General features: G+C 44.8%; 1 protein-coding gene across 2 annotated transcripts in view; it reads right to left on the bottom strand.

The window, feature by feature from the left end:
- eno4 (enolase 4) overlaps window positions 1-19,835 on the bottom strand; it is a 59,867-nt gene that overhangs the window by 2,702 nt on the left and 37,330 nt on the right. For both annotated transcript variants that reach the window (XM_033033950.1, XM_033033952.1), the window contains 5 exons: window positions 16,986-17,051; window positions 16,620-16,778; window positions 10,978-11,103; window positions 6,215-6,407; window positions 268-335 (listed from right to left, as the gene is read on the bottom strand). In XM_033033950.1, coding sequence (XP_032889841.1) covers window positions 268-335; window positions 6,215-6,407; window positions 10,978-11,103; window positions 16,620-16,778; window positions 16,986-17,051 — 612 coding nt within the window. The remainder of the gene's footprint in view (window positions 1-267; window positions 336-6,214; window positions 6,408-10,977; window positions 11,104-16,619; window positions 16,779-16,985; window positions 17,052-19,835) is intronic.

Below are 19,835 nucleotides of genomic sequence, written 5' to 3'. Positions count from 1 at the left end.
AGCTACAGTCCCAGAATATTTGTATATTTATGTCACCTATTCCCATCCCTGGATCTGACTCTTTTTGAAAAATGCAGGTCATAGTTGAAATAACATGATAGATTATTTCTATTGACTGCTGCTCAAAAGAATAGAAAACTTTCAGACGGGAATAATATTTTGTATAATAAATACTAAAACTAAGATTGTGGCAGGACATGACACAAATGCAGATATCTGTAAGAATGTGGTTGATGATATTCTACAAAATCAGTTGATATAGCTTACTATGTCAGCCATGCTGTCATCCATGGTTTCTTCATCTGTCAGACCAGATATAAATATGCACTCATTTTCTGGAATGTTAAAAAAAAAAGATTAATTAGTGAAAATTTATTTCTTTTAACAAACTTGTCCCAAGGCAGATTGTTTGGAATTGCATATACATCAATCTGATTATCTTAAATATATTATTTAATAAAAATTATATATACACCATCTATGTAGTGAAATTAGTAAAAATGTAATTGTATAGCACCAGGAACAAGATGTGGGGATTGGAAATAAATGTTACATGTGCCCCTTCAACCACTGCAGGCTGCGTGCTATTTCATATTAACAGATTGACTGTACATATTTTTTAATCAAATCAACAATGTTTTGAGTGGTTGGCACCAGCTTAAACCACCTTGTTGTATTTAAAAGTTAAATACGAAAAGGGAAAAGGCTACAGCAGACGTGGAGGAATGCATTGTGAAGACAATTCTGACGATATGATGCAGTCATGATACATTGCAGCCGAGAACTGGATCTACAATCTTCAGCTGTTATATTGGACGCTTTGGATGAACAGGTCAAAAGGGGAATTTAATTTATCCAGAAGGTACCACAAGACCATCTTCTCCGTTAGTAAATAAAAACAGTGGGAGAAGAAGCTGGAAGTAAACAAATGACTTAATTGTAGTCCAATTACTTATTATGCATGTTCAAAGTCCAATTACTTATTATGCATGTTCAAAGTCAATGAATGCAAATGCCACCTCACCATTTGCACAACTTGGTCTCCTTCAATACTGCTCTAGATTTTTGTGCTCGAGTCTCAAGTTGCGGGGTGTGGGATGGGAGAGGTGTGGGATGGGAGGGGAGGTGTGGGGTGGGAGGGGAGGAGGGGTGTGTGTGGACGGGGAGGAGGAGGGGGGAAGATGGTGGTGGGGAAGGAGGTGTGTATGTGGTGGGGAGGGGGGGTGTGGTGGGCAGGTGTGTATGTGGGCGGGAACAAGTGATGTGTGGGGGGAGGTTGTGTGTGTGGGAGGGGGGTGTGTTTGGGCGGGAGGGTGTGTGTGTTGGGCGGGGGGAGGGGTTGTGGGGGCTTTGGGGGTTGTGGGGACGGAGGGGTTGTGGGGGCGGGGGGTGTGTGTGGGCGGGGAAGGAGTTGTGTGGGAGAGGGATGTGTGGGCAGGGGTAGTGAACTCGGAGAAAAGACGGGGGAAGAGCAATGGACGACGGGGGTATTACGGAGGGGGGAGGAGCCAGCGAGGGGGACGAGAGGGCTGGTGGATGGAATTGGCGGTGCGATTGGTCGCTGGTCGTTCTCCTCTGCCAGGATCAGAGTCTCCGCTTTCCATTTGGCGACATCGGTGACATCTCCGACTCCGGGCTGGGCTAGGTCTCCGATGCTGGGCTGAGCTGGGTCTCCGACGCTGGGCTGGGCAGGGTCTCCGACGCTGGGCTGCTTGACGCTGGGCTGCTTGGGGCTGGGCTGCTTCGGGTCCCTCCGAAAATTGTGTCTGGTTGGAAACCTCCGCCGGCCATCTTCAGCTCCAGTAAAGACACGATGGCGCAGGAAGAGGCGGACTGTCCCGATGAGTGACAGGGGAAGAGACTAATCCATGCGGCGCTGAACGGCAGGAGAAGAGATCGATCTGCGCACGCGCAGTTTTTAATATATTTTAAACCTCGCTAACTTTTACGACCTTCAACTGATCGGAACAAAACTTTTGGGGCAATTGCAGCATCGGGGAATGGTAAGTGAACTGGCGAAAAATCATAGCACTATCGCGAACTGTTTTTGAGCAAATAGAAAGACCGCACAAAACAGAAGATAACAAGATCAGAGTTTTAGTTATGTACTAGACCAAGTGGGACCCTTGGGCAGGGGAAGAGGGCAGAGGGAGGGCAGGGGCAGAGACAGAGGCAAAGGGCAGAGGGGGCGGGGGGAGGCAGAGAGGGAGCTAGGGAGTAGAGAGGGAGCAGGAGGGGGCAGAGAGAGATTGGGGGGGGGCAGAGAGGGAGGGGGATGGGGGCGTCACGGCGTCACAGGGGAGGACTGGTTCCCGAACGCAATGCTCCAGGCTTCAGCAACCTCCCCATCTTGCGCTGACCCGGGGCAAGTACAGGGCCCGACTTACTTGTTCTTTCTGTGTCTTTTGGAAACCGGGAGGGGAGGTGTGGGGGGTGACGTCACTCGCAGCGCGAAGAAGATGGCACATGGCGCAGACCCACTGTGACGTCATCAGCGAAAGACAGTCTTTTTGTCAGATTTTTGAACATTTTCAGTAATAACTCGAGAAATAAAGCATGAGATTTTCAGATAAGGCAATTTTGGACCACGGAAAAAATATCTACCGGAATGTGTAAAAATTTTATAATTACCGCGTAGATTTTTCGAGAAGATGTGATTATACACAAACAAACACACACATCCAAGATCAGACTTTTATAAGTATAGAGATAGATAGGTCCAACTCACCCGGAATTGGAAATATTCGATCATTCTGGGCACAGCAGAGATTCTGTTGCACTTCATCCGATATATTCTACTGCATAATGTGACTTCTTCTACATTTGAGAAACCAAATGCAGACCCAAGTGTGGCAAACCCAAAGTGGCAAATGCAGTGTTGCATGCCACTTTAATTATCAGTCCCACTTCTATTCCACCCTATCTGCCGTAAGCTTCATTCACTGCTTTAGTGAGGCCCAATGTAATGTAGAGGAACAGCATGTTATCTTCTGTGCAGGTACTTTTCAACCTTATGGAATGAACATTATTTTTAAAACCTATTAGTAAACTGTTCTCTCATTGCCTCCCATGATGCCAAATGCCACCTTCCCTCTTCATTTCAAAAAACCTGCTCCCCAACTTAAATTCTAGAATCAGAATTAGGCAATTCAGCCCATTCAATCATGGTTGATCCATCTTTCCCTCTCAACCCCATTCTCCTGCCTTTTCCCCGTGACCCCTGACACCCTCCGTGTTCATGCGCCTCATCAGCTGATCTGTCTTATCCAATCTCCATAAAGCCTTTTATTTTACACAGAACTCTGCCCTCTAGCTGTGTTTTGAAAAATAAACCCCTTCATCTTCCTCCACCCCAGTTCCGAGGGTTTCTGACCTGAAATGTTTAGTTTTTTTCCTTTTAGATTCCTGAATTCTTCAAGCATTTTTGTTAAAATATTCTATTCACCACCTAAATTCTTCTTTACCTTCACTGAATAACTTGGACTCTATGCATGGATTTCACATCGTTCAGGTATCTCCTTGACCTAATCTATTCTAGTTTTGTAACCTCATTTAATCCAGGGTTATCCTCACATTGTGTTTTTCCCAAATGGGGGCGCTCCTCTGTGTGCAGCCATGTCAGCAGCGCGTCAGTTTTTCCAGCTTTTTAAAAAAATTTTTAGTATGTTTTAAAGTGTGTATTTTGTGTTTCTTTGTGTGTTTTGTGTGGGGGGTGGTGTGGGGGGGTAAGGGGGAAACCGCTTCGGTCGCCTCCTCCATGGAGAGGCGACTTTTTCCAGGTCGCCTCCCCCGTGGCCTAACATCAAGGATCGACGCGGCCTTTCCCGGAGACGCGCCCGGGGCTTCAGCGGCGGGCGCAGCGCGGACTCTCGATGTGGAGCGGGTGAGCCCTCGCTGGGGCTCGCTGGAGGGGAGCGCTCCGTTTCGCTGGCCCGGGGCAGCCGGCAGCCTGAAGTCGCAGCCTGAAGCCGCGGTCTGCAGAGCTCCAGCTGGTGCGGCGTCTACAGCCCGGGATCTCACGTTGGGGACCCGGGGGAAGAAGAAGCCATCACTGCCGGCCCGCGGCCAACTTCTACCGCGGGTGCGGCATGGACTTACCATCACCCCTGGAGGGGAGCTTCGACCGCCGGCCCTGCAGTCTACGGTGCTTCTGGCTGCGGCGGGGACTTTAAATCTCGACCGCCGGCCTGCGGCCTACAACAACCTAAAGCCGCGGTCTCCGGTGAGGAAGAGCCAATCCTGGACTGACTGGACGCTGGTCCTGTACACGGGGGGGAAATGGAGGAGGACTGGCCAAATTTTTGTGCCTTCCACCACAGTGATGAATGCTGTGGTGGATGTTTGTGTTAGTTTTATTGTGTGTTCTTTATTATTGTACTGCTGCTGACAACCCAAATTTCCACCAACCCTGGTTGTGTGACAAATAAATTATATCTATATCTATCAAATGTGGTTGAAATGATTATCCCTCCTTCAACTGTATCATTGTGTGATTATAGCCACCTCTCAGTAACAAACGCCCTGAATTCACTTACTCAGCTTCAAAAGGTTTTACAAAACCAACATTTTCTAATATACTTTCAATCACATTTTCGGTTTTACGGGTGCCTCATGAAATTTATTTTATTAATGTTGGACCTTATTGTTGTGCAGAATTTTGAATTATTTTGTGAAGAAAAATTGAATGCCACATGCTCACTAATAATTAAAAAGTAATGGAAGGTAGACAAAAATGCTGGAGAAACTCAGCAGGTGAGGCAGCATCTATGGAGCAAAGGGAATAGGTGACGTTTCGGGTAAAGACCCTTCTTTCTCTCCCAAATTTCTTCTTCTTCATCTGCAGAAACATTGAAAAAGTAACTAGACCCAGTGCAGACCTGTTGGGTCTGTTGCCCCAACGTGTGGTTGCGGGGAGGGGGGGGGGGGAATGGGGGGGCGGCATGCGGCGTCACACACACTAACTACCCCACCGCACACACGCTAACTACCTCCCTTGATATATTAATATTATTAATTTGCTCCTTTTACCCCATAACCGCCCTATCCACTGACGCATAGCCCCCAACTCGCCGGCGCGTCTAGAGGGGGGGGGGGGGGGGGTAAGGGTAGAGAGTGAGGGCAGAGAGAGAATGGGGAGAGAGAAGTGGCAGAGACAGAAGGGCAAGAGACAGAGGGAGAGGGGGGGTGGGTGGGGGAGGAGGGGTGAGATGGGAGGAGAGAGGGGGAGAGACAGGGAGAGAGGGGGGCTGAGGGAAGGGTGGAGAGGGAATGGGGTGGAGGGAAGGGGGTTTAGGGGAGGGAGGGTGGGGGAGGGCAGGGGGTGTGGGGGAGGGCAGGGGGGAGAGAGAGAAAGAGAGGGGGGAGAGAGAGATGGGGTAGACAGAGAACGAAATGCAACAGTGCGTCACGCGTTCAGAATGTTCTGGAAACAAGCGTGCGCGTCTCATGCACGAAAGCTGTCGGCAGCTCTATGGAATTCAGGGGAGGAGCCTGCTGCCACACACACACACTCCGATCTAAGCTATCAATGAAGACAGCAAATTATTTTTTTTTAAACTGTCTTTGAAATTAAATGTTAATGTTAAGAATTAGTGATGTTAAGTGAGAAATAATTCAATTCAATTCAATGAAAAACAATGGAATCAACAACCTCGCAGGCTGGGGGGGGGGGGGGGCAGGAGGCAGGAGGCAGGAGACAGGTGGGGGGGGGGGCAGGGCCAGCCGGGGCCAGGAGGCAGTTAAGCCAGGTGTAAAGGCAGTGTGAGGTCAGCAGCTGGGCAACCTTGATATTTAAAAAAAATATCAGTTTGGTTATAAATTTTAGTAAATATCTCGGGAAATAATTGATCAAATTTAGAGGATTGGATTTTTGAAATCATAAGGAAAATTTCTACCAGAAGATGTATAAATTTCACTGTTATTGTAATGTCAGCAGCTGGGCAGCGGTCATATCTAAAAAAAAGGTCAGATTGGTCAACAATTTTAATTTAAAAAGTCAGGAAAATAATGTACCAAATGTAGAGTGGATTTCTAAAATCACAAGGAAAGTCTCTACTGAAATATGTAAAAATTTCCCTGTTTCGGCATCTGGTTTTCAAGGAGATACATTTCAAAGGCAAAATGACACCCACACACCTACACACACACACAGTTTTAATAGATATATGATATGATATGATGGTAAGTTTTTGTTTTTAGCTCATAAATAACATACCTTCCATCAATTTTGCTACTTGAATCAAATTTGAAATTGTGGTTTGATTGGCGTGTTTCACAACTAAACCACTGTATAGCTTTGCACCCAGGCCCTCCGTTAGGAGCTTGTCTATTGATCTTGAAGCTGCATCAGCCAAGATATAACATTGGGGACTAAGAAGACTGCATAGCTTACTCCACTGCTCCACATCCTGAATAGAAAAATAAATGGATTACTACATTGATATAAAATGCATAGATTAATATTCTTGCAACCCAAATAATTAAATACAATTTTCATTCATTGTGCAGCTAAATGCAGTAAGATATACAAAATGCTTCAAAGAAAAGTTATCAATGCTTGATAGTGAGCTACATGACATATTAGGACAGATGCAAGTGGTGGTGCTGCCATCTGAATGAGGCTGGTGTAGTCTTGTTAATTGTAGTTGGTCTTTCCATTGACCTGATAATTTTGTTTACAGCGTACAGATGCATCCTTCCCTTAACTACAAATTAATGATGCTCGGACTGTATGTGAGGTTGAGATTATTATGAAAGTAAAATTGTTATATTTTTCCATGTTCAAAGACAAATATTGCTTATTAATAAAAAGAATAAATCCATAGCACAAAAGAAGATATTATATCCTTGTGTGGAGTGTCTGCAATTAGTTGTCTAAATGGAAATGCTGCTGCAATTATCTATTGATCTTTCTCTACAAGCAGAATACACAAGGTCATGTCTGTTGTGTGAATGACTGTGCCCTATTTGGATTAAGTGGATGTATTGGACTATGATAACAGTTGAGTTGTGTTTATTGATATTGATGAAGGATAAGTAGCAGTCAGGAGATAGGGGAAGAATTTCCCAGAATATCTTCAGAACAGCATCAGGGGATTTTTTTTTGTGTACATCTGAAGAAATATTAGAGACTTTAATGACCCAGCTGCAGGACGGTTTCTTGTAACTTTATATGTCTAAGACTAAGAAGCAGAATCATAACATAGACCAATTACTAATATGAATAACAAGATTATATAATTTAGAAGACTCTTTTTGTTGACACTTATCCCTAAAAGTTCTTAAAGTTTTATATTTTCTCTACCATCTTTAGAAGTTATTACCATTGCCCAGTCCATCACCGACTCTGACCTCCCCACCATCGAAGGGATCTATCGCAGTCGCTGCCTCAAAAATGCTGCCAACATCATCAAAGACCCACACCATCCTGGTCACACTTTCATCTCACTGTTGCCATTGGGAAGAAGGTACAGGAGCCTGAAATCTGTAACATCCAGGTTCAGGAACAGCTTCTTCCCCACAACCATCAGGCTATTAAACACAATATCAAATAAGCTCTGAAGAATACCAGTCTATTATTATCAGTGCACTATATCCGTTTATTTATTGTGTATAATATATGGTCTATAGATACACTAAATTTTTATCTTCTGTTTTTGTATTATGTTTACATATTCTGTTGTGCTGCAGCAAGTAAGAATTACATTGTCCTATCTGGGACACATGACAATAAAAACTCTTGACTCTTGAAAACTTTATTCTTTGATCAGATATTTCTCTCTCCTTCACAATTTTCTTTTTTTTCTCGCTCCTTTGAAAGCTATTATGGATTATCTTTCCGGCAGTTTTCTTCTACTGAAATTTCTGACCAATTGGAATGACAGAAAAGTCCCCATTTGAGGAATGCCAATTGATGTTTTCAGTACATTCTGCACAACAACCGTGACTTTATACGATTCTATTGCTAATCTATTCTTTGCAACTATTCCAGAAAGGACATTTATTTATTTGCCTCTGTACTCCACAATTTGAGATTTGTAACAGAAAATAAAAAATCACATTTGGTTACAGTACACATTGTCAGATTTTAATAAAGGTCATTTTTATACATTTTGGTTTCACCATGTAGAAAATACAGCAGTGTTTATACATAGTCCCACCATTTCAGGGCACCATAATATTTGGGACACAGCAATGTCATGTAAATGAAAGTAGTCCTGTTTAGTATTTTGTTGCATATCCTTTGAATGCAATGACTGCTTGAAGTCTGCAATTCATAGCCATCACCAGTTGCTGGGTGTTTTCTGTGGTGATGGTCTGCTAGGCCTGTATTGCAGCCATCTTTAGCTTATGCTTGTTTTGGGGGCTAGTCCCTTTCAGTTTTCTCTTCACCACATAAAAGGGATGCTCAATTGGGTTCAGATCGGGTGATTGACTTGGGTCACTCAAGAATTGACCATTTTTTAGCTTCAAAAAACTCCTTTCTTGCTTTAGCAGGTTGTTTGGGATCATTGTCTTACTGTATAATGAACCACCGGCCAATGGGTTTTGAGGCATTTGTTTGAGCTTGAGCAGATAGGATGTGTCTATACACTTCATAATTCATTATGCTACTGCCATCAGCAGTTGTATCATCAATGAAGATAAGTGAGCCAGTACCTTCAGCAGCCATACATGCCCAGGCCATAACACCCCCACCACCATGTTTCACAGATGAGGTGGTATGCTTTGGATCTTGGGCAGTTCCTTCTCTCCTCCATACTTTGCTCTTGCCATCAACACTGATATAATTTAATATTCGTCTCATCTGTCCACAAGACCTTTTTCCAGAACTGTGGTTCCTCTTTTAAGTACTTCTGGGAAAACTGTAACCTGGCCATCCTATTTTTGCAGCTAACCAGTGGTTTGCATCTTGCAGTGTAGCATCTGTATTTCTGTTCATGAAGTCTTCTGCGGACATTGGTCATTGACAAATCCACACCTGACTCCCGAAGAGAGTTTCTGATCTGTCGGACAGGATTTGGAGATTTTTCTTTATTATAGAGAGAATTCTTCTGTCATCAGCTGTGGAGGTCTTTCTTGGCCTGCCAGTCCCTTTGTGATTAGTAAGCTCACCAGTGCTCTCTTTCTTCTTAATGATGTTCCAAACAGTTGATTTTGGTAAGCATTAGGTTTGGCTGATGTCTCTAACAGTTGTATTCTTGATTCTCAGTCTCATAATGGCTTCTTTGACTTTAATTGGCACAACTTTGGTCCTAATGTTGATAAACAGCAATAAAAGTTTCCAAAGGTGATGGAAAGACTGGAGGAAAGACTAGGTGCTGAGAGCTCTCTTATACATGCATTAAGGAGGCAATTCAAGACACCTGAGTAATTACAGACACCTGTGATGCCATGTGTCCCAAACATTATGATGCCCTGAAATGGAGGGACTATGTATAAATACTGCTGTAATTTCTACATGATGAAACCAAAATAGATAAAAATACCCTTTAATAAAATCTGACAATGTGCACTTTAACCACAAGTAATTTTTTCTATTACAAATCTCAAATTGTGGAGTACAGAGGCAAATAAATAAATGATGGGACTTTGTCCCAAACATTATGGAGGGCACTGTATGTTATTATTTTGAAGCCTCTGTTATTATGAATTGAATAAAAAGGAGAGCTTTGAACAGTGATTCCACACCTCAATTTTTTTTCCTGAAATAGAATTCCAAATTACCTGGAATTTGATGGTATTTCCCGGCCCGGTAAGCCTTCCCCAACTGCGCATGTGCGACTGCCGCCCCAACTGCGCACACGCGGATGTCGGGCCCACTGTGCATGCGCGACTCACGTCGCAACGGCCTCTGCAGTCGGTCTGTCTTTTTTTATTTTTTGTCTCGTTTGAATGTAGTTTTTTTTAACTGGGTATGTGTGTGGGGTGCGGGGGGTGGGGAAACTTTAAAAATGTTTTCCCTGTAAGGAGAACCCGACCTTTTCTTTGTCGGGTCTCCGTTGTCGTTGGGGCCTAGCACCGTGGAGCGGCCTCCAACCGAACGACCTGGGGCTCCAGTCGCGGAGCCTGCGGACCTACTTACCATCGCGGAGCTGGCCGAGTTCGGAGTGGGAGGAGCTGTGGTGGCGCGCGGCTGCGACCCGACCCCGGAGATTCGGAGGGTCCAGCCACAGGTTTGGTGGACGGTGACACCGGTCCCTGGTGGGAGACTGCTTTACAGGGCTTCCGCAACGGCGACTTCTCCCGCCCGAGTTGCGGGGTTGAAAATTACCCGGAGCGTGGCCTTGCATCGCCCCGCGCGGCTTTAATTGCCGCGGGACTTATTTACCATCGCCCGCCGGGGGCTTTGACTCTGACATCGGGAGGAGAATGAGGAGTGCAGGGGAGAGATAAGACTTTGCCTTCCATCACAGCGAGGAGGAGATGCGCTGTGATGGATGTTTGTGTAAATTGTGTTGTGTCTTGGTTCTTTTTCTTGTGTGTGTGACTGCAGAAACCAAATTTCGTTTGAACCTCAATGAGGTTCAAATGACAACAAATAAATTGTATTGTATTGTAATGGGAGACGGCGTCCCTACCGCGTCACCGGCGCCATTTTCATTTGTGACGCGGATGACGGGCCTCCCCCAACGGCGCAGTAAATGATGGCCGTAAATATACGGGTACATACCTTTTTTCCGCAAATCATCCAGCGGGCCTGATTGGACCCCTTCGCGTGCGCAGTGGGCCCGTTATCCGCACGTGCGCAGTTGGGGAAGGCTTACCGGGTCGGGAAATTTCCTGAAATTATTTTATTTCCCTAAAATTACCAGACAACCAGAATATCCCGAATTTCGGGTAATTTCTTTCAAAGAGGAAACACTGGCTTTGAACCAGATGGAACAGTAGTTCACATTCTATATACACTGTTTATTTATCTTACACAAGGTTCTAATGTTTTTGTCTTTCAGACTTACTGACATAACAGTTACTAACCTCCTTCCGGAGAGGGTCGATCAGACCAATAATTGACGGGTACTGCTTTACCAAGTTGATGTAGAATTCTATCATTTCATCAGGATGTTTTAATACTCCAGTTATAACTTCATATCTCTGTTTTTCCTGTAAGATAAAAAATTGAAATGCTCACTTGTCCCATATCAGTATGAAAGTAGCACATTGAAAGGAATGGAGGAATCTCAGATTTCAAGAGTCAAGATTTTATGTCACGTATTCTTATTCAGATTTAAATTATAACTTACAGCAGCACAACAGGATATTTACACATAGTACACTGCAAACAATATAATAAACGAGAAAACAAGTTCAGTGAGTATATATACACACACTACCAGACTCACACTGTATATATCTATATATATCAATATCTATCTATATAACTAAAAGTATCATCTTGACTACTTCCTGTCTGCGCTGTATATTGATTTTAGAAAAAACGCTACTATGATCTTTGGCCATCTTACTCACAGTCCTCCTCCGCTGAGGCAGCCCTGAGGATTTTTCCGATCAATGAAAATAAAAAAAAGTTATAAGTGTTTAAAAAATCTTGAGATCAGCTGATTGGTCTTCTCACCTGTCAATCCCTATGATGGAGGTAACGCCCCTTCCGGGGGGCCAGGACCATAAAACCCCGGATGCCTGGACATGAGTCAGTCAATCTGGAAGATCGCGAGGGAGAGTCATTCTAAGCTGTGAATCAACTGAACTGTGAGTCTGCAATGTACTTGCAATAAATGATTTGTTAGCCCTTAATGACAATGCAATGAGTTGTTTGGCAATTTGGTGGCCTGCACTTTGCTTGAAATGCTGTGAAATTGAATGTGGTGGCCTGCACTCTGCCTGAAATGCTATGAAATGGAATGTGGCGGCCTGCACTCTGCCTGAAATGCTATGAAATTGAATGCGGTGGCCTGCACTGCCTGAAATGCTATAAAATTGAAAGCGGTGGCCTGCACTCTGCCTGAAATGCTATGCAATTGAATGTGGTGGCTTGCACTCTGACTGAAATGCTATGAAATTGAATGTGGTGGCCTGCACTCTGCTTGAAATGGAATTTCAAGGACTAGCCGTGAGAGTACTGCCAACCCACCAGCCCTGAGTGACTGAGCTGCCAGCCCACCAGCCCTGAATGACTGAGATACCAGCCCTGACTAACTGAGCTGCCAGCCCACCAGCCCTGAGTGACTAAGCTACTAGCCCACCAGGCCTGGGTGACTGAACTGCCAGCCCACCAGGCCTGAGTGACTAAGCTACTAGCCCACCAGGCCTGGGTGACTGAGCTGCTAGCCGACCAGACCTGAGTGACTGAGCTGCCAGCCCAAGAATCCATTCGGCCCACAATGTCCATATTAGCCCCCTCGAAACCAGTCCCTTCGGCACACACCCATACTAGCGCTCCAGAAAGCCTATCCCCCATAGGCCACCAATATTGTAATTGGTGGAGTGGTGGAATATTGCGTTGGGGTACCAGCCCCCGTTGGGTCCCACTTAGTCTAGTGTGTATTTATAGTATAGTATATGCATATATATCTATATGTATAACATATCTATCTATAATATAAAACTCTGTGACCGGCTGGCTGCCGGCCGGCTGTGTTTCTGCCTGACTTGTGGTTGCCAGCCTTCGATTCGTTGCCACGCCAACACCAGACACAGAAACGCCATGATTTTTTCCATTTCGGTAGATATTTTACTTTTCATTCCAAGTATCCACTCCTGATTAAATTTTGTCGTTTTTATGTACACATTTTTAATAAAATCCTTCTCCCCCCCCCCCCCCCCACCCCAAAATTTCCACAAAAAAACCAGCCCTCAGCCATAGAATGTTGGTGAACGTTCCACCGTGTGATGTCACAATGCCCAATGCTCACAGATGTCCAATCGGAATGGATCCATTTACATATACCTTTGCAGCAGCCCTAGCCCCAGCCCCTCCCCCCCATCCCCGCAGCCTGTGTCGAAGCGCGTCATCACGTGTGTGGGAATAGAGAAAGTGGATTGGGGGTGATAGGGAATGGGGAACAGATGGACTGTCCCTACCCCTCCCCCTTCCACTCTCCCCACAATTTCCCCTCTCTCCCCCACCCCTCTCCATCCCCCACACCTCTCCCCCTCCCCATCCCTCTCTCCCCCTCCCCATCCCTCTCTCCCCCTCCCCCTCTCCATCTCCCTCTCCACACCCCTCTCCTCCCATCCCCATCCCTCTCTCCCCCACCCTTCTCCCTCCCCACTTTCCCCCTCCCTCCACACTCTTCCCCCTCTCTCCCCTACACCATCTCCCTCCTCCCCTCCCTCCCCCCTCCCCCACACCTCTCTCCCCCTCCCCTCTCTCTTCCCCTCCCCCACCCCTCTCTCCTCCCTCCTCTCCATTCTCCCTTGCCAAAGACATTCTTGCCATAGAGGGAGTACAGAGAAGGTTAACCAGACTGATTCCTCGGATGTCAGGACTTTCATATGAAGAAAGACTGGATAGACTCGGCTTGTACTCGCTAGAATTTAGAAGTTTGAGGGGGGATCTTATAGAAACTTACAAAATTCTTAAGGGGTTGGACAGGCTAGATGCAGGAAGATTGTTCCCGATGTTGGGGAAGTCCTGAACAAGGGGTCACAGTTTAAGGATAAGGGGGAAATCTTTTAAGACCGAGATGATAAAAACATCTTTCACACAATCTGTGGAATTCTCTGCCACAGAAGGTAGTTGAGGCCAGTTCATTGGCTATATTTAAGAGGGGAGTTAGATGTGGCCCTTGTGGGGGTATGGAGAGAAGGCAGGTACAGGATACTGAGTTGGATGATCAGCCATGATCATATTGAATGGCTGTGCAGGCTCGAAGGGGCCGAATGGCCTACTTCTGCACCTAATTTCTATGTTTCTATGTTTCCCTCTCCTCACCCCTCTCCTCTCCCTCCTCCTCCTCTCACCCCATCCCTCTGTCCCCCACCCCCTTCCCTCTCTACCCCACCCCCTTCATTCTTTCCCCCCGCCCCGTTCCCCCTACCCCTCCCTCCCCACTCTTCCACTTCTCTCCCCCTTACCCCACCCCTCTCTCTCTCCCTCCCCAATCCCTCTCTCTCCCCCTCCCTTCCCCCTCCCTCCACTCTCTCCCCCCACCCCTTCCCCTAGCCCTCTGTCCATCTTCCACCACTCTGCCTACCCTCTCCCCCTCCCCACTCTTCCACTTCTCTCTCCCCTACCCCTCCCACCCTCCCCACTCTTTCCCCCCTCTCCCCCTCCCTCCACACTTCCCCCTCCCTCCCCTACCCCATCTCCCTCCTCCCCCTCTCTCTCCCCCTCCCCATCCCTCTCTCCTCCCGTCCCCCACCCCTCTCCTTACCCCTCTCCCTCCTCCCCCCACCCCATCCCTCTCCCCCACCCCCCTTCCCTCTCTACCCCACCCACCTTCCCCCTCTCCCCATCCCCTTCCCTCTCTCCCCCAACCCCCCCCCCCCCATCTCTCCCCCCCGCCCCCTACCCCTGTCCCTCTTCCACCCCCCACCCCCTACCCCTCTCCCCCTCCCCACTCTTCCCCTTCTCTCCCACTTACCCCACCCCTCCCCCTCCCCTCCCCCTCCCTTCCCCCTCTGGGTCTGCACTTGGTCTAGTATCTATTAAAACTGTGTGTGTGTGTGTGTGTGCGCGTGTGTGTGCGTGTGTCATTTTGCCTTTGAAACGTATTTTCCCGAAAACCAGACACATACGCTGAGATTTTTGCATATTTTGGTGGCGATTTAACTTATGATTTCGGAATTCGACAACTCCCTAAATTTGATCAATTATTTCCCCAGATTTTTAATAAAGTGGTTCACAAAACGGACTGTTTTTTAAAAAATCAAACCGTCGCGGCAGCTGCGGACGTCACAATGCCCTTGCTCGTGGCACCGCCCCCTCCCCTCCCCCGCTCTCGATTAAAGCAGATGCTCTCAACGCGCAGGCGCACTTTCCACCACCTCCCCCTCACCAGTCATTTTTTCGCCTCCCGCTGTGCTGTGGATCAAAGATTCACCAGGGCCACCTTTTCATCACGTGCCCCGAGCGACGTTAACGGCTGCTACCGCCTGGCTCTCTTCCCCCCCCCCCCCCCCGGCCCGGCTCTGTCACGTTGGCGGAAGCCACGATCGGCTGGTCCCCCCGCTGCTTTTCACCCCTCAGATCGCTCCGTGCCTCGCTGGCGGCCCGCAGGCTCACTCGCATCCCCCAGCCCCCCCACCGCAACCGGGCGTTGGAGGAACATCTGCACTTGGTCTAGTATATATATATATGCGTGTGTGTGTGTATATACACATACACACACACACATATATATATATATATATAATAACAAACATACACACACATATCTCTATAATTATAAAACTCTGATCTTGGATGTGTGTGTGTGTTTATTTGATTGTATATAATCACATCTTCTCGAAAAAACTACGTGCTAACGGTAAAATGTTTACATATTCCGGAAGAGCGAAAACCTCACACGTTCATGTGCCTAACACTTTTAATCATTGTGAAATAAATGAACTGAATACTGACATTATCAATTACACTTAAGTTTGAGTTTACATTCAGCCTATCTTTCACATGTGATCTTTCAACTTCAAGCTCCCTAGGTTATTTTTACATAGAAAGAAGATGCATCTCAATAGACTCTTTTGTCAGTTATGTCATCATGCCTGCAGTTTCAGGGGCATCTGGGAATCAGCCTTTTTGGGTCACAATTGGTCTGTGTCACTCATCTTGAGTGCAGACAGAATTCCATTTGAGAAATCCCCCCTCACCCCTTTCAGCAGGAGAAGAATTTCTATAATTATGCTAATGCAGATGGAGATGTTGTTCCTGTCAGAAATATCAATTGAATGGTATTTGTTCAAATAAAATATACAAAATATAGAGATTGTAAACAATACTGTGAATACATAGAAACATAGAAAATAGGTGCAGGGGTAGGCCATTCAGCCCTTCAAGCCTGCACCGCCATTCAATATGATCATGATATACAATTCAATGGAGAAAACAATAATACAAATTCAGCAGTGAATATTCATCTGTGAATAGTAAATGTCATCAGGCACAGCATTAAGAGATACAGATGTATCTTAGCCTAACGTTTAACAAAGATATAAAGCAATTGATATGTAGGTATTACAGAGCCATGAAGCCCAGCCATAAAACAGAGGAAATTTGGTGAACTTAATGAGGTTTGTATTATGGAGCAGTAGAATGTCTTTGCCTTATTAGTTATCCAAACAAAAATTCCTGGCAAATAAATTTTCAGCATACTTTAAATATAAGGCCTCCGACACAGCTTTCCTTGTTTCTGCATCAACTGTGCATGAAATATTGCTTCATACTAAAATAATTAAGGCATAAATGTCAGAATAGAACATTCTATTAAATAAATCATAAATCAGACAAAAAGTTTGCAAACAAGCTGGAGATATCAGAAAGGATTACTAAAAGGCTAGTCAGTGAAGGGGAATTCAAGTATCATATTAACTCCGTTTGGTTGAAAGGTTCCACAAAAGTTGCCAAGCAACACTATTAAGTGATGTGTATACAAGGATATGAATTTTGATGAATTACAGATTTGAATAATTCTGGATATGTAATTATAATATAAACTCACATAATCCATCAATTCATGTGCACCACAGTTGAGCATCAAATGCACATCATCCCCCAACGTCAATTGCAGTGCTGTGCAAACCTCTTGGATCATCTCAAACGGTTGATCTATACGATCATATCCTTTCATCCAGCAGCCCGACTGAGATATTGCTGCAGGCTGAATGCAGAAACAAGTCGTTTTGTCTGTTTCGTATTAAAGATTCAGTGATCTGCATGATTACCTCTCCGTCCATCAACAAAAACAAAGATGATAAGGCTAGTCTATTTTTAAAATAGTTGAATCTTAACATAAAACATTATTTAACATAAAATGAATTCTCGAGTGCTTAATTTGAGTAAATGGATTATTCTTCAATATACTTACTCCAGTTTTTGGTGCAAACATCCACTTGCTGATTTCTTGCTGAAGATCTCTGATCATTTTGATACTCTACAAGACAATTTCAAACAGCTTACACAGTACATTCTCAAATCATGTTTAATACAATAGTTTAGCTCTCAAGTTTGGGTGAATTGATCCATCATGCCCAATGTTCAAGTCACGAAAATTACAAACACCAGGGCAGTGGTGCAGAAAAAAAATTGTTAGGGCTATGAACTGGGTTCAAGTGGAGTCTTAAAAGTGGTCGTCGTGTCAATGTGCTGGTTTTAATTTTCCAAAGTTCACAAGATTTGGAGAAGAGAAAGAACGTGTAACTCATTTATTCATAAAGGAAGACAGAAAGCAGGAAACTACAGACAGCTAGCTAAGTACAGTATGTATCACAAGGAAAACATCAAATCTATTATTAAATATTATTAAAATGTTATAGCAGAGCACTTAGCAAAAGTCAAGGTAATCTGGCAAAATCAACTTGGTTTTGTGAAAGGAAAAGTCATATTTGTCTAATTCATAGGATTTTTTTTAGGAACATAGGCTATGGATAAAGAAGACTGGTGGATTAGATTTACAGAATATATTTGATAAGGTGCTGCATCAAATATTGTAGTAGAAAATAGAAATGCATGATATAGGATTGTAGGGATGATGTAGGAATGCAGATTGCCTGGCTAACAGGAAAGAGATGGGATAAATGAAGGTAGACAAAATGAATAAGGTAGATAAATGAATCTTTTACAGGTTAATAAAATAGAACAAGTTATGTGCTGTAGCAATGGTGCTGGAGTTTCAACTTTTTCGAATCCACATCAATAACTTAGATAGAGTCATGAGGTTATGAAGTTCTCCAGCACACAAATAATGCCTTTGGCCCACGATATTCATTCCGCCCATCAAGTCCATAACTATATTAATCCTGTTTACCAAAAACTGGTTCACGGCTTTCTATGCTTGCCAATTTAGGTGCTCTAATTACTCTTAAAAGTTGAGAGAATATCTGCTTCCATCATTCACTCAGCCAACTATCCTCTTCTAAGATCCCTTCTAAACCTCTTACCCCATACACTCAACCTGTAGCCTACAATTTTAGATAACTCCTCTATGGTGTCAAGGTTTCCGACTACCTACCCTATCAATGACCCTGATTGGTACATATTCCTCTACCAGGCCCCTCCTCTGCCTTCACTGTTCCAATAAAAGCAAATCCAGCCTATTCAGACTCTCCTCGTAACTGAAAATCTCCATTCCGAGTAACATCTCATGAATCCCCTCTGCATTGTCCCCTCAGCACTTAAGTCATTCTTAGGGGTGGGATAGCGCCTAGTGCGTGTGAAGTTGCGGGGAGGTTTACAATTGAGGAAAACATTTTTCACACAGAGAGTGGTGAATCTCTGGAATTCTCTGCCACAGAAGGTAGTTGAGGCCAGTTCATTGGCTATATTTAAGAGGGAGTTAGATGTGGCCCTTGTGGCTAAAGGGATCAGGGGGTATGGAGAGAAGGCAGGTACAGGACACTGAATTGGATGATCAGCCATGATCATATTGAATGGCCGAATGGCCTACTCCTGCACCTATTTTCTATGTTTCTATGTTACCATGTGGTAAACAAAACCGTACACAGTACTCCAGCTAGGACCTAGGCAACATTTCATAAATTCTACCATCACCTCCCTACTCATATATTATATGTTAGGATTAATGAAGATAAGTCTCCTTATACCATCTTCACCTTATCTAACTGTGCTACGGATTTCAGGGATGCTTGGATTTGTACACCAATGTCCTTCTACTCGCAATACTTCCTGAAGCCCTACCATTCATTCCTTCAAAGCACATCACCTCACACATCTCAGGATTAAATTCCTTTTGTTGCAACGCTACCCATTTTTCCAACATCAATATTTATCTGTAACCTAAGACTATCCTCCACACCATCAATTACACCCCTAATTTTCATATAGTCTGCAGAGAAGCTTTAATTAAATGAACAATGGAACAGGCAGATCTTATGAAAACTTTTTGCACCGTCTTAGTTTGTAACTACTGGAGATTAATAGATCTAGAGAGGACGATTGAAGGATAAGATCCTGAGTGGTCATGATCAAAGATCCTATAGCAGAGCAAGATAGGCCACTCCTGCAAAATGCAATGGGCTGACCTGTAGTACGCTACGGAGGGGATCCTGGGCATTTTTCCCCGCCCATTTTAGTAACCGGACCCTACCCGACCCGACCCGACTCGCAGTGTAATCAACGTTGCGGGGGAACAGTTTGTATGTGTAATATAGGGTTAGATTCATAATTCTGTTAGTTCATACTTCTGTTAATTCTTGTCAAGAATAAAATTTGACTCTGGTAATTGTCTTTTTTAATGTTTTTTAAATGATTTCTTTTTAAATGGCTCATAAGCTGTGTTTGAGTTGATTTTGTATTAACTGGAACCTGCCCGACCCGACCCGACTCGCAGGGTAATCAGACTAGATTGTGCTGGAAAGAACACACATACATGAATGTGATATAGATGTATATAATCATATAACACACACAATTATATTTCTTCTGATTTTTATATCCAATGATGAACTTTATATCAGACTAGACAAGGGACATTAAATAATAAACATTGTAAACCTCCCCGCAACTTCACACACACTAGGCCCTATCCCACCCATCAACTCTCCCCCCACCCCCCCGACTCTCCCTCGCCTCCCCCCACACTACAATGTCTCCCCCCCCTCCTATGCTGTAGTCCCTTAACCCACCAGCCCCCAACCCCACATCTCTCCCCATGCTCTCTGCAACCCGGCCCCTACCCCACCTCTCTCTCCCAAAGATC

The sequence above is a fragment of the Amblyraja radiata genome, chromosome 15 (genome assembly GCF_010909765.2).
Source record: "Amblyraja radiata isolate CabotCenter1 chromosome 15, sAmbRad1.1.pri, whole genome shotgun sequence".
Classification (NCBI taxonomy): domain Eukaryota; kingdom Metazoa; phylum Chordata; class Chondrichthyes; order Rajiformes; family Rajidae; genus Amblyraja; species Amblyraja radiata.
The sequence above is the reverse complement of the archived record's forward strand: the minus strand, read 5'-3'. Positions and strand labels throughout refer to the sequence as shown.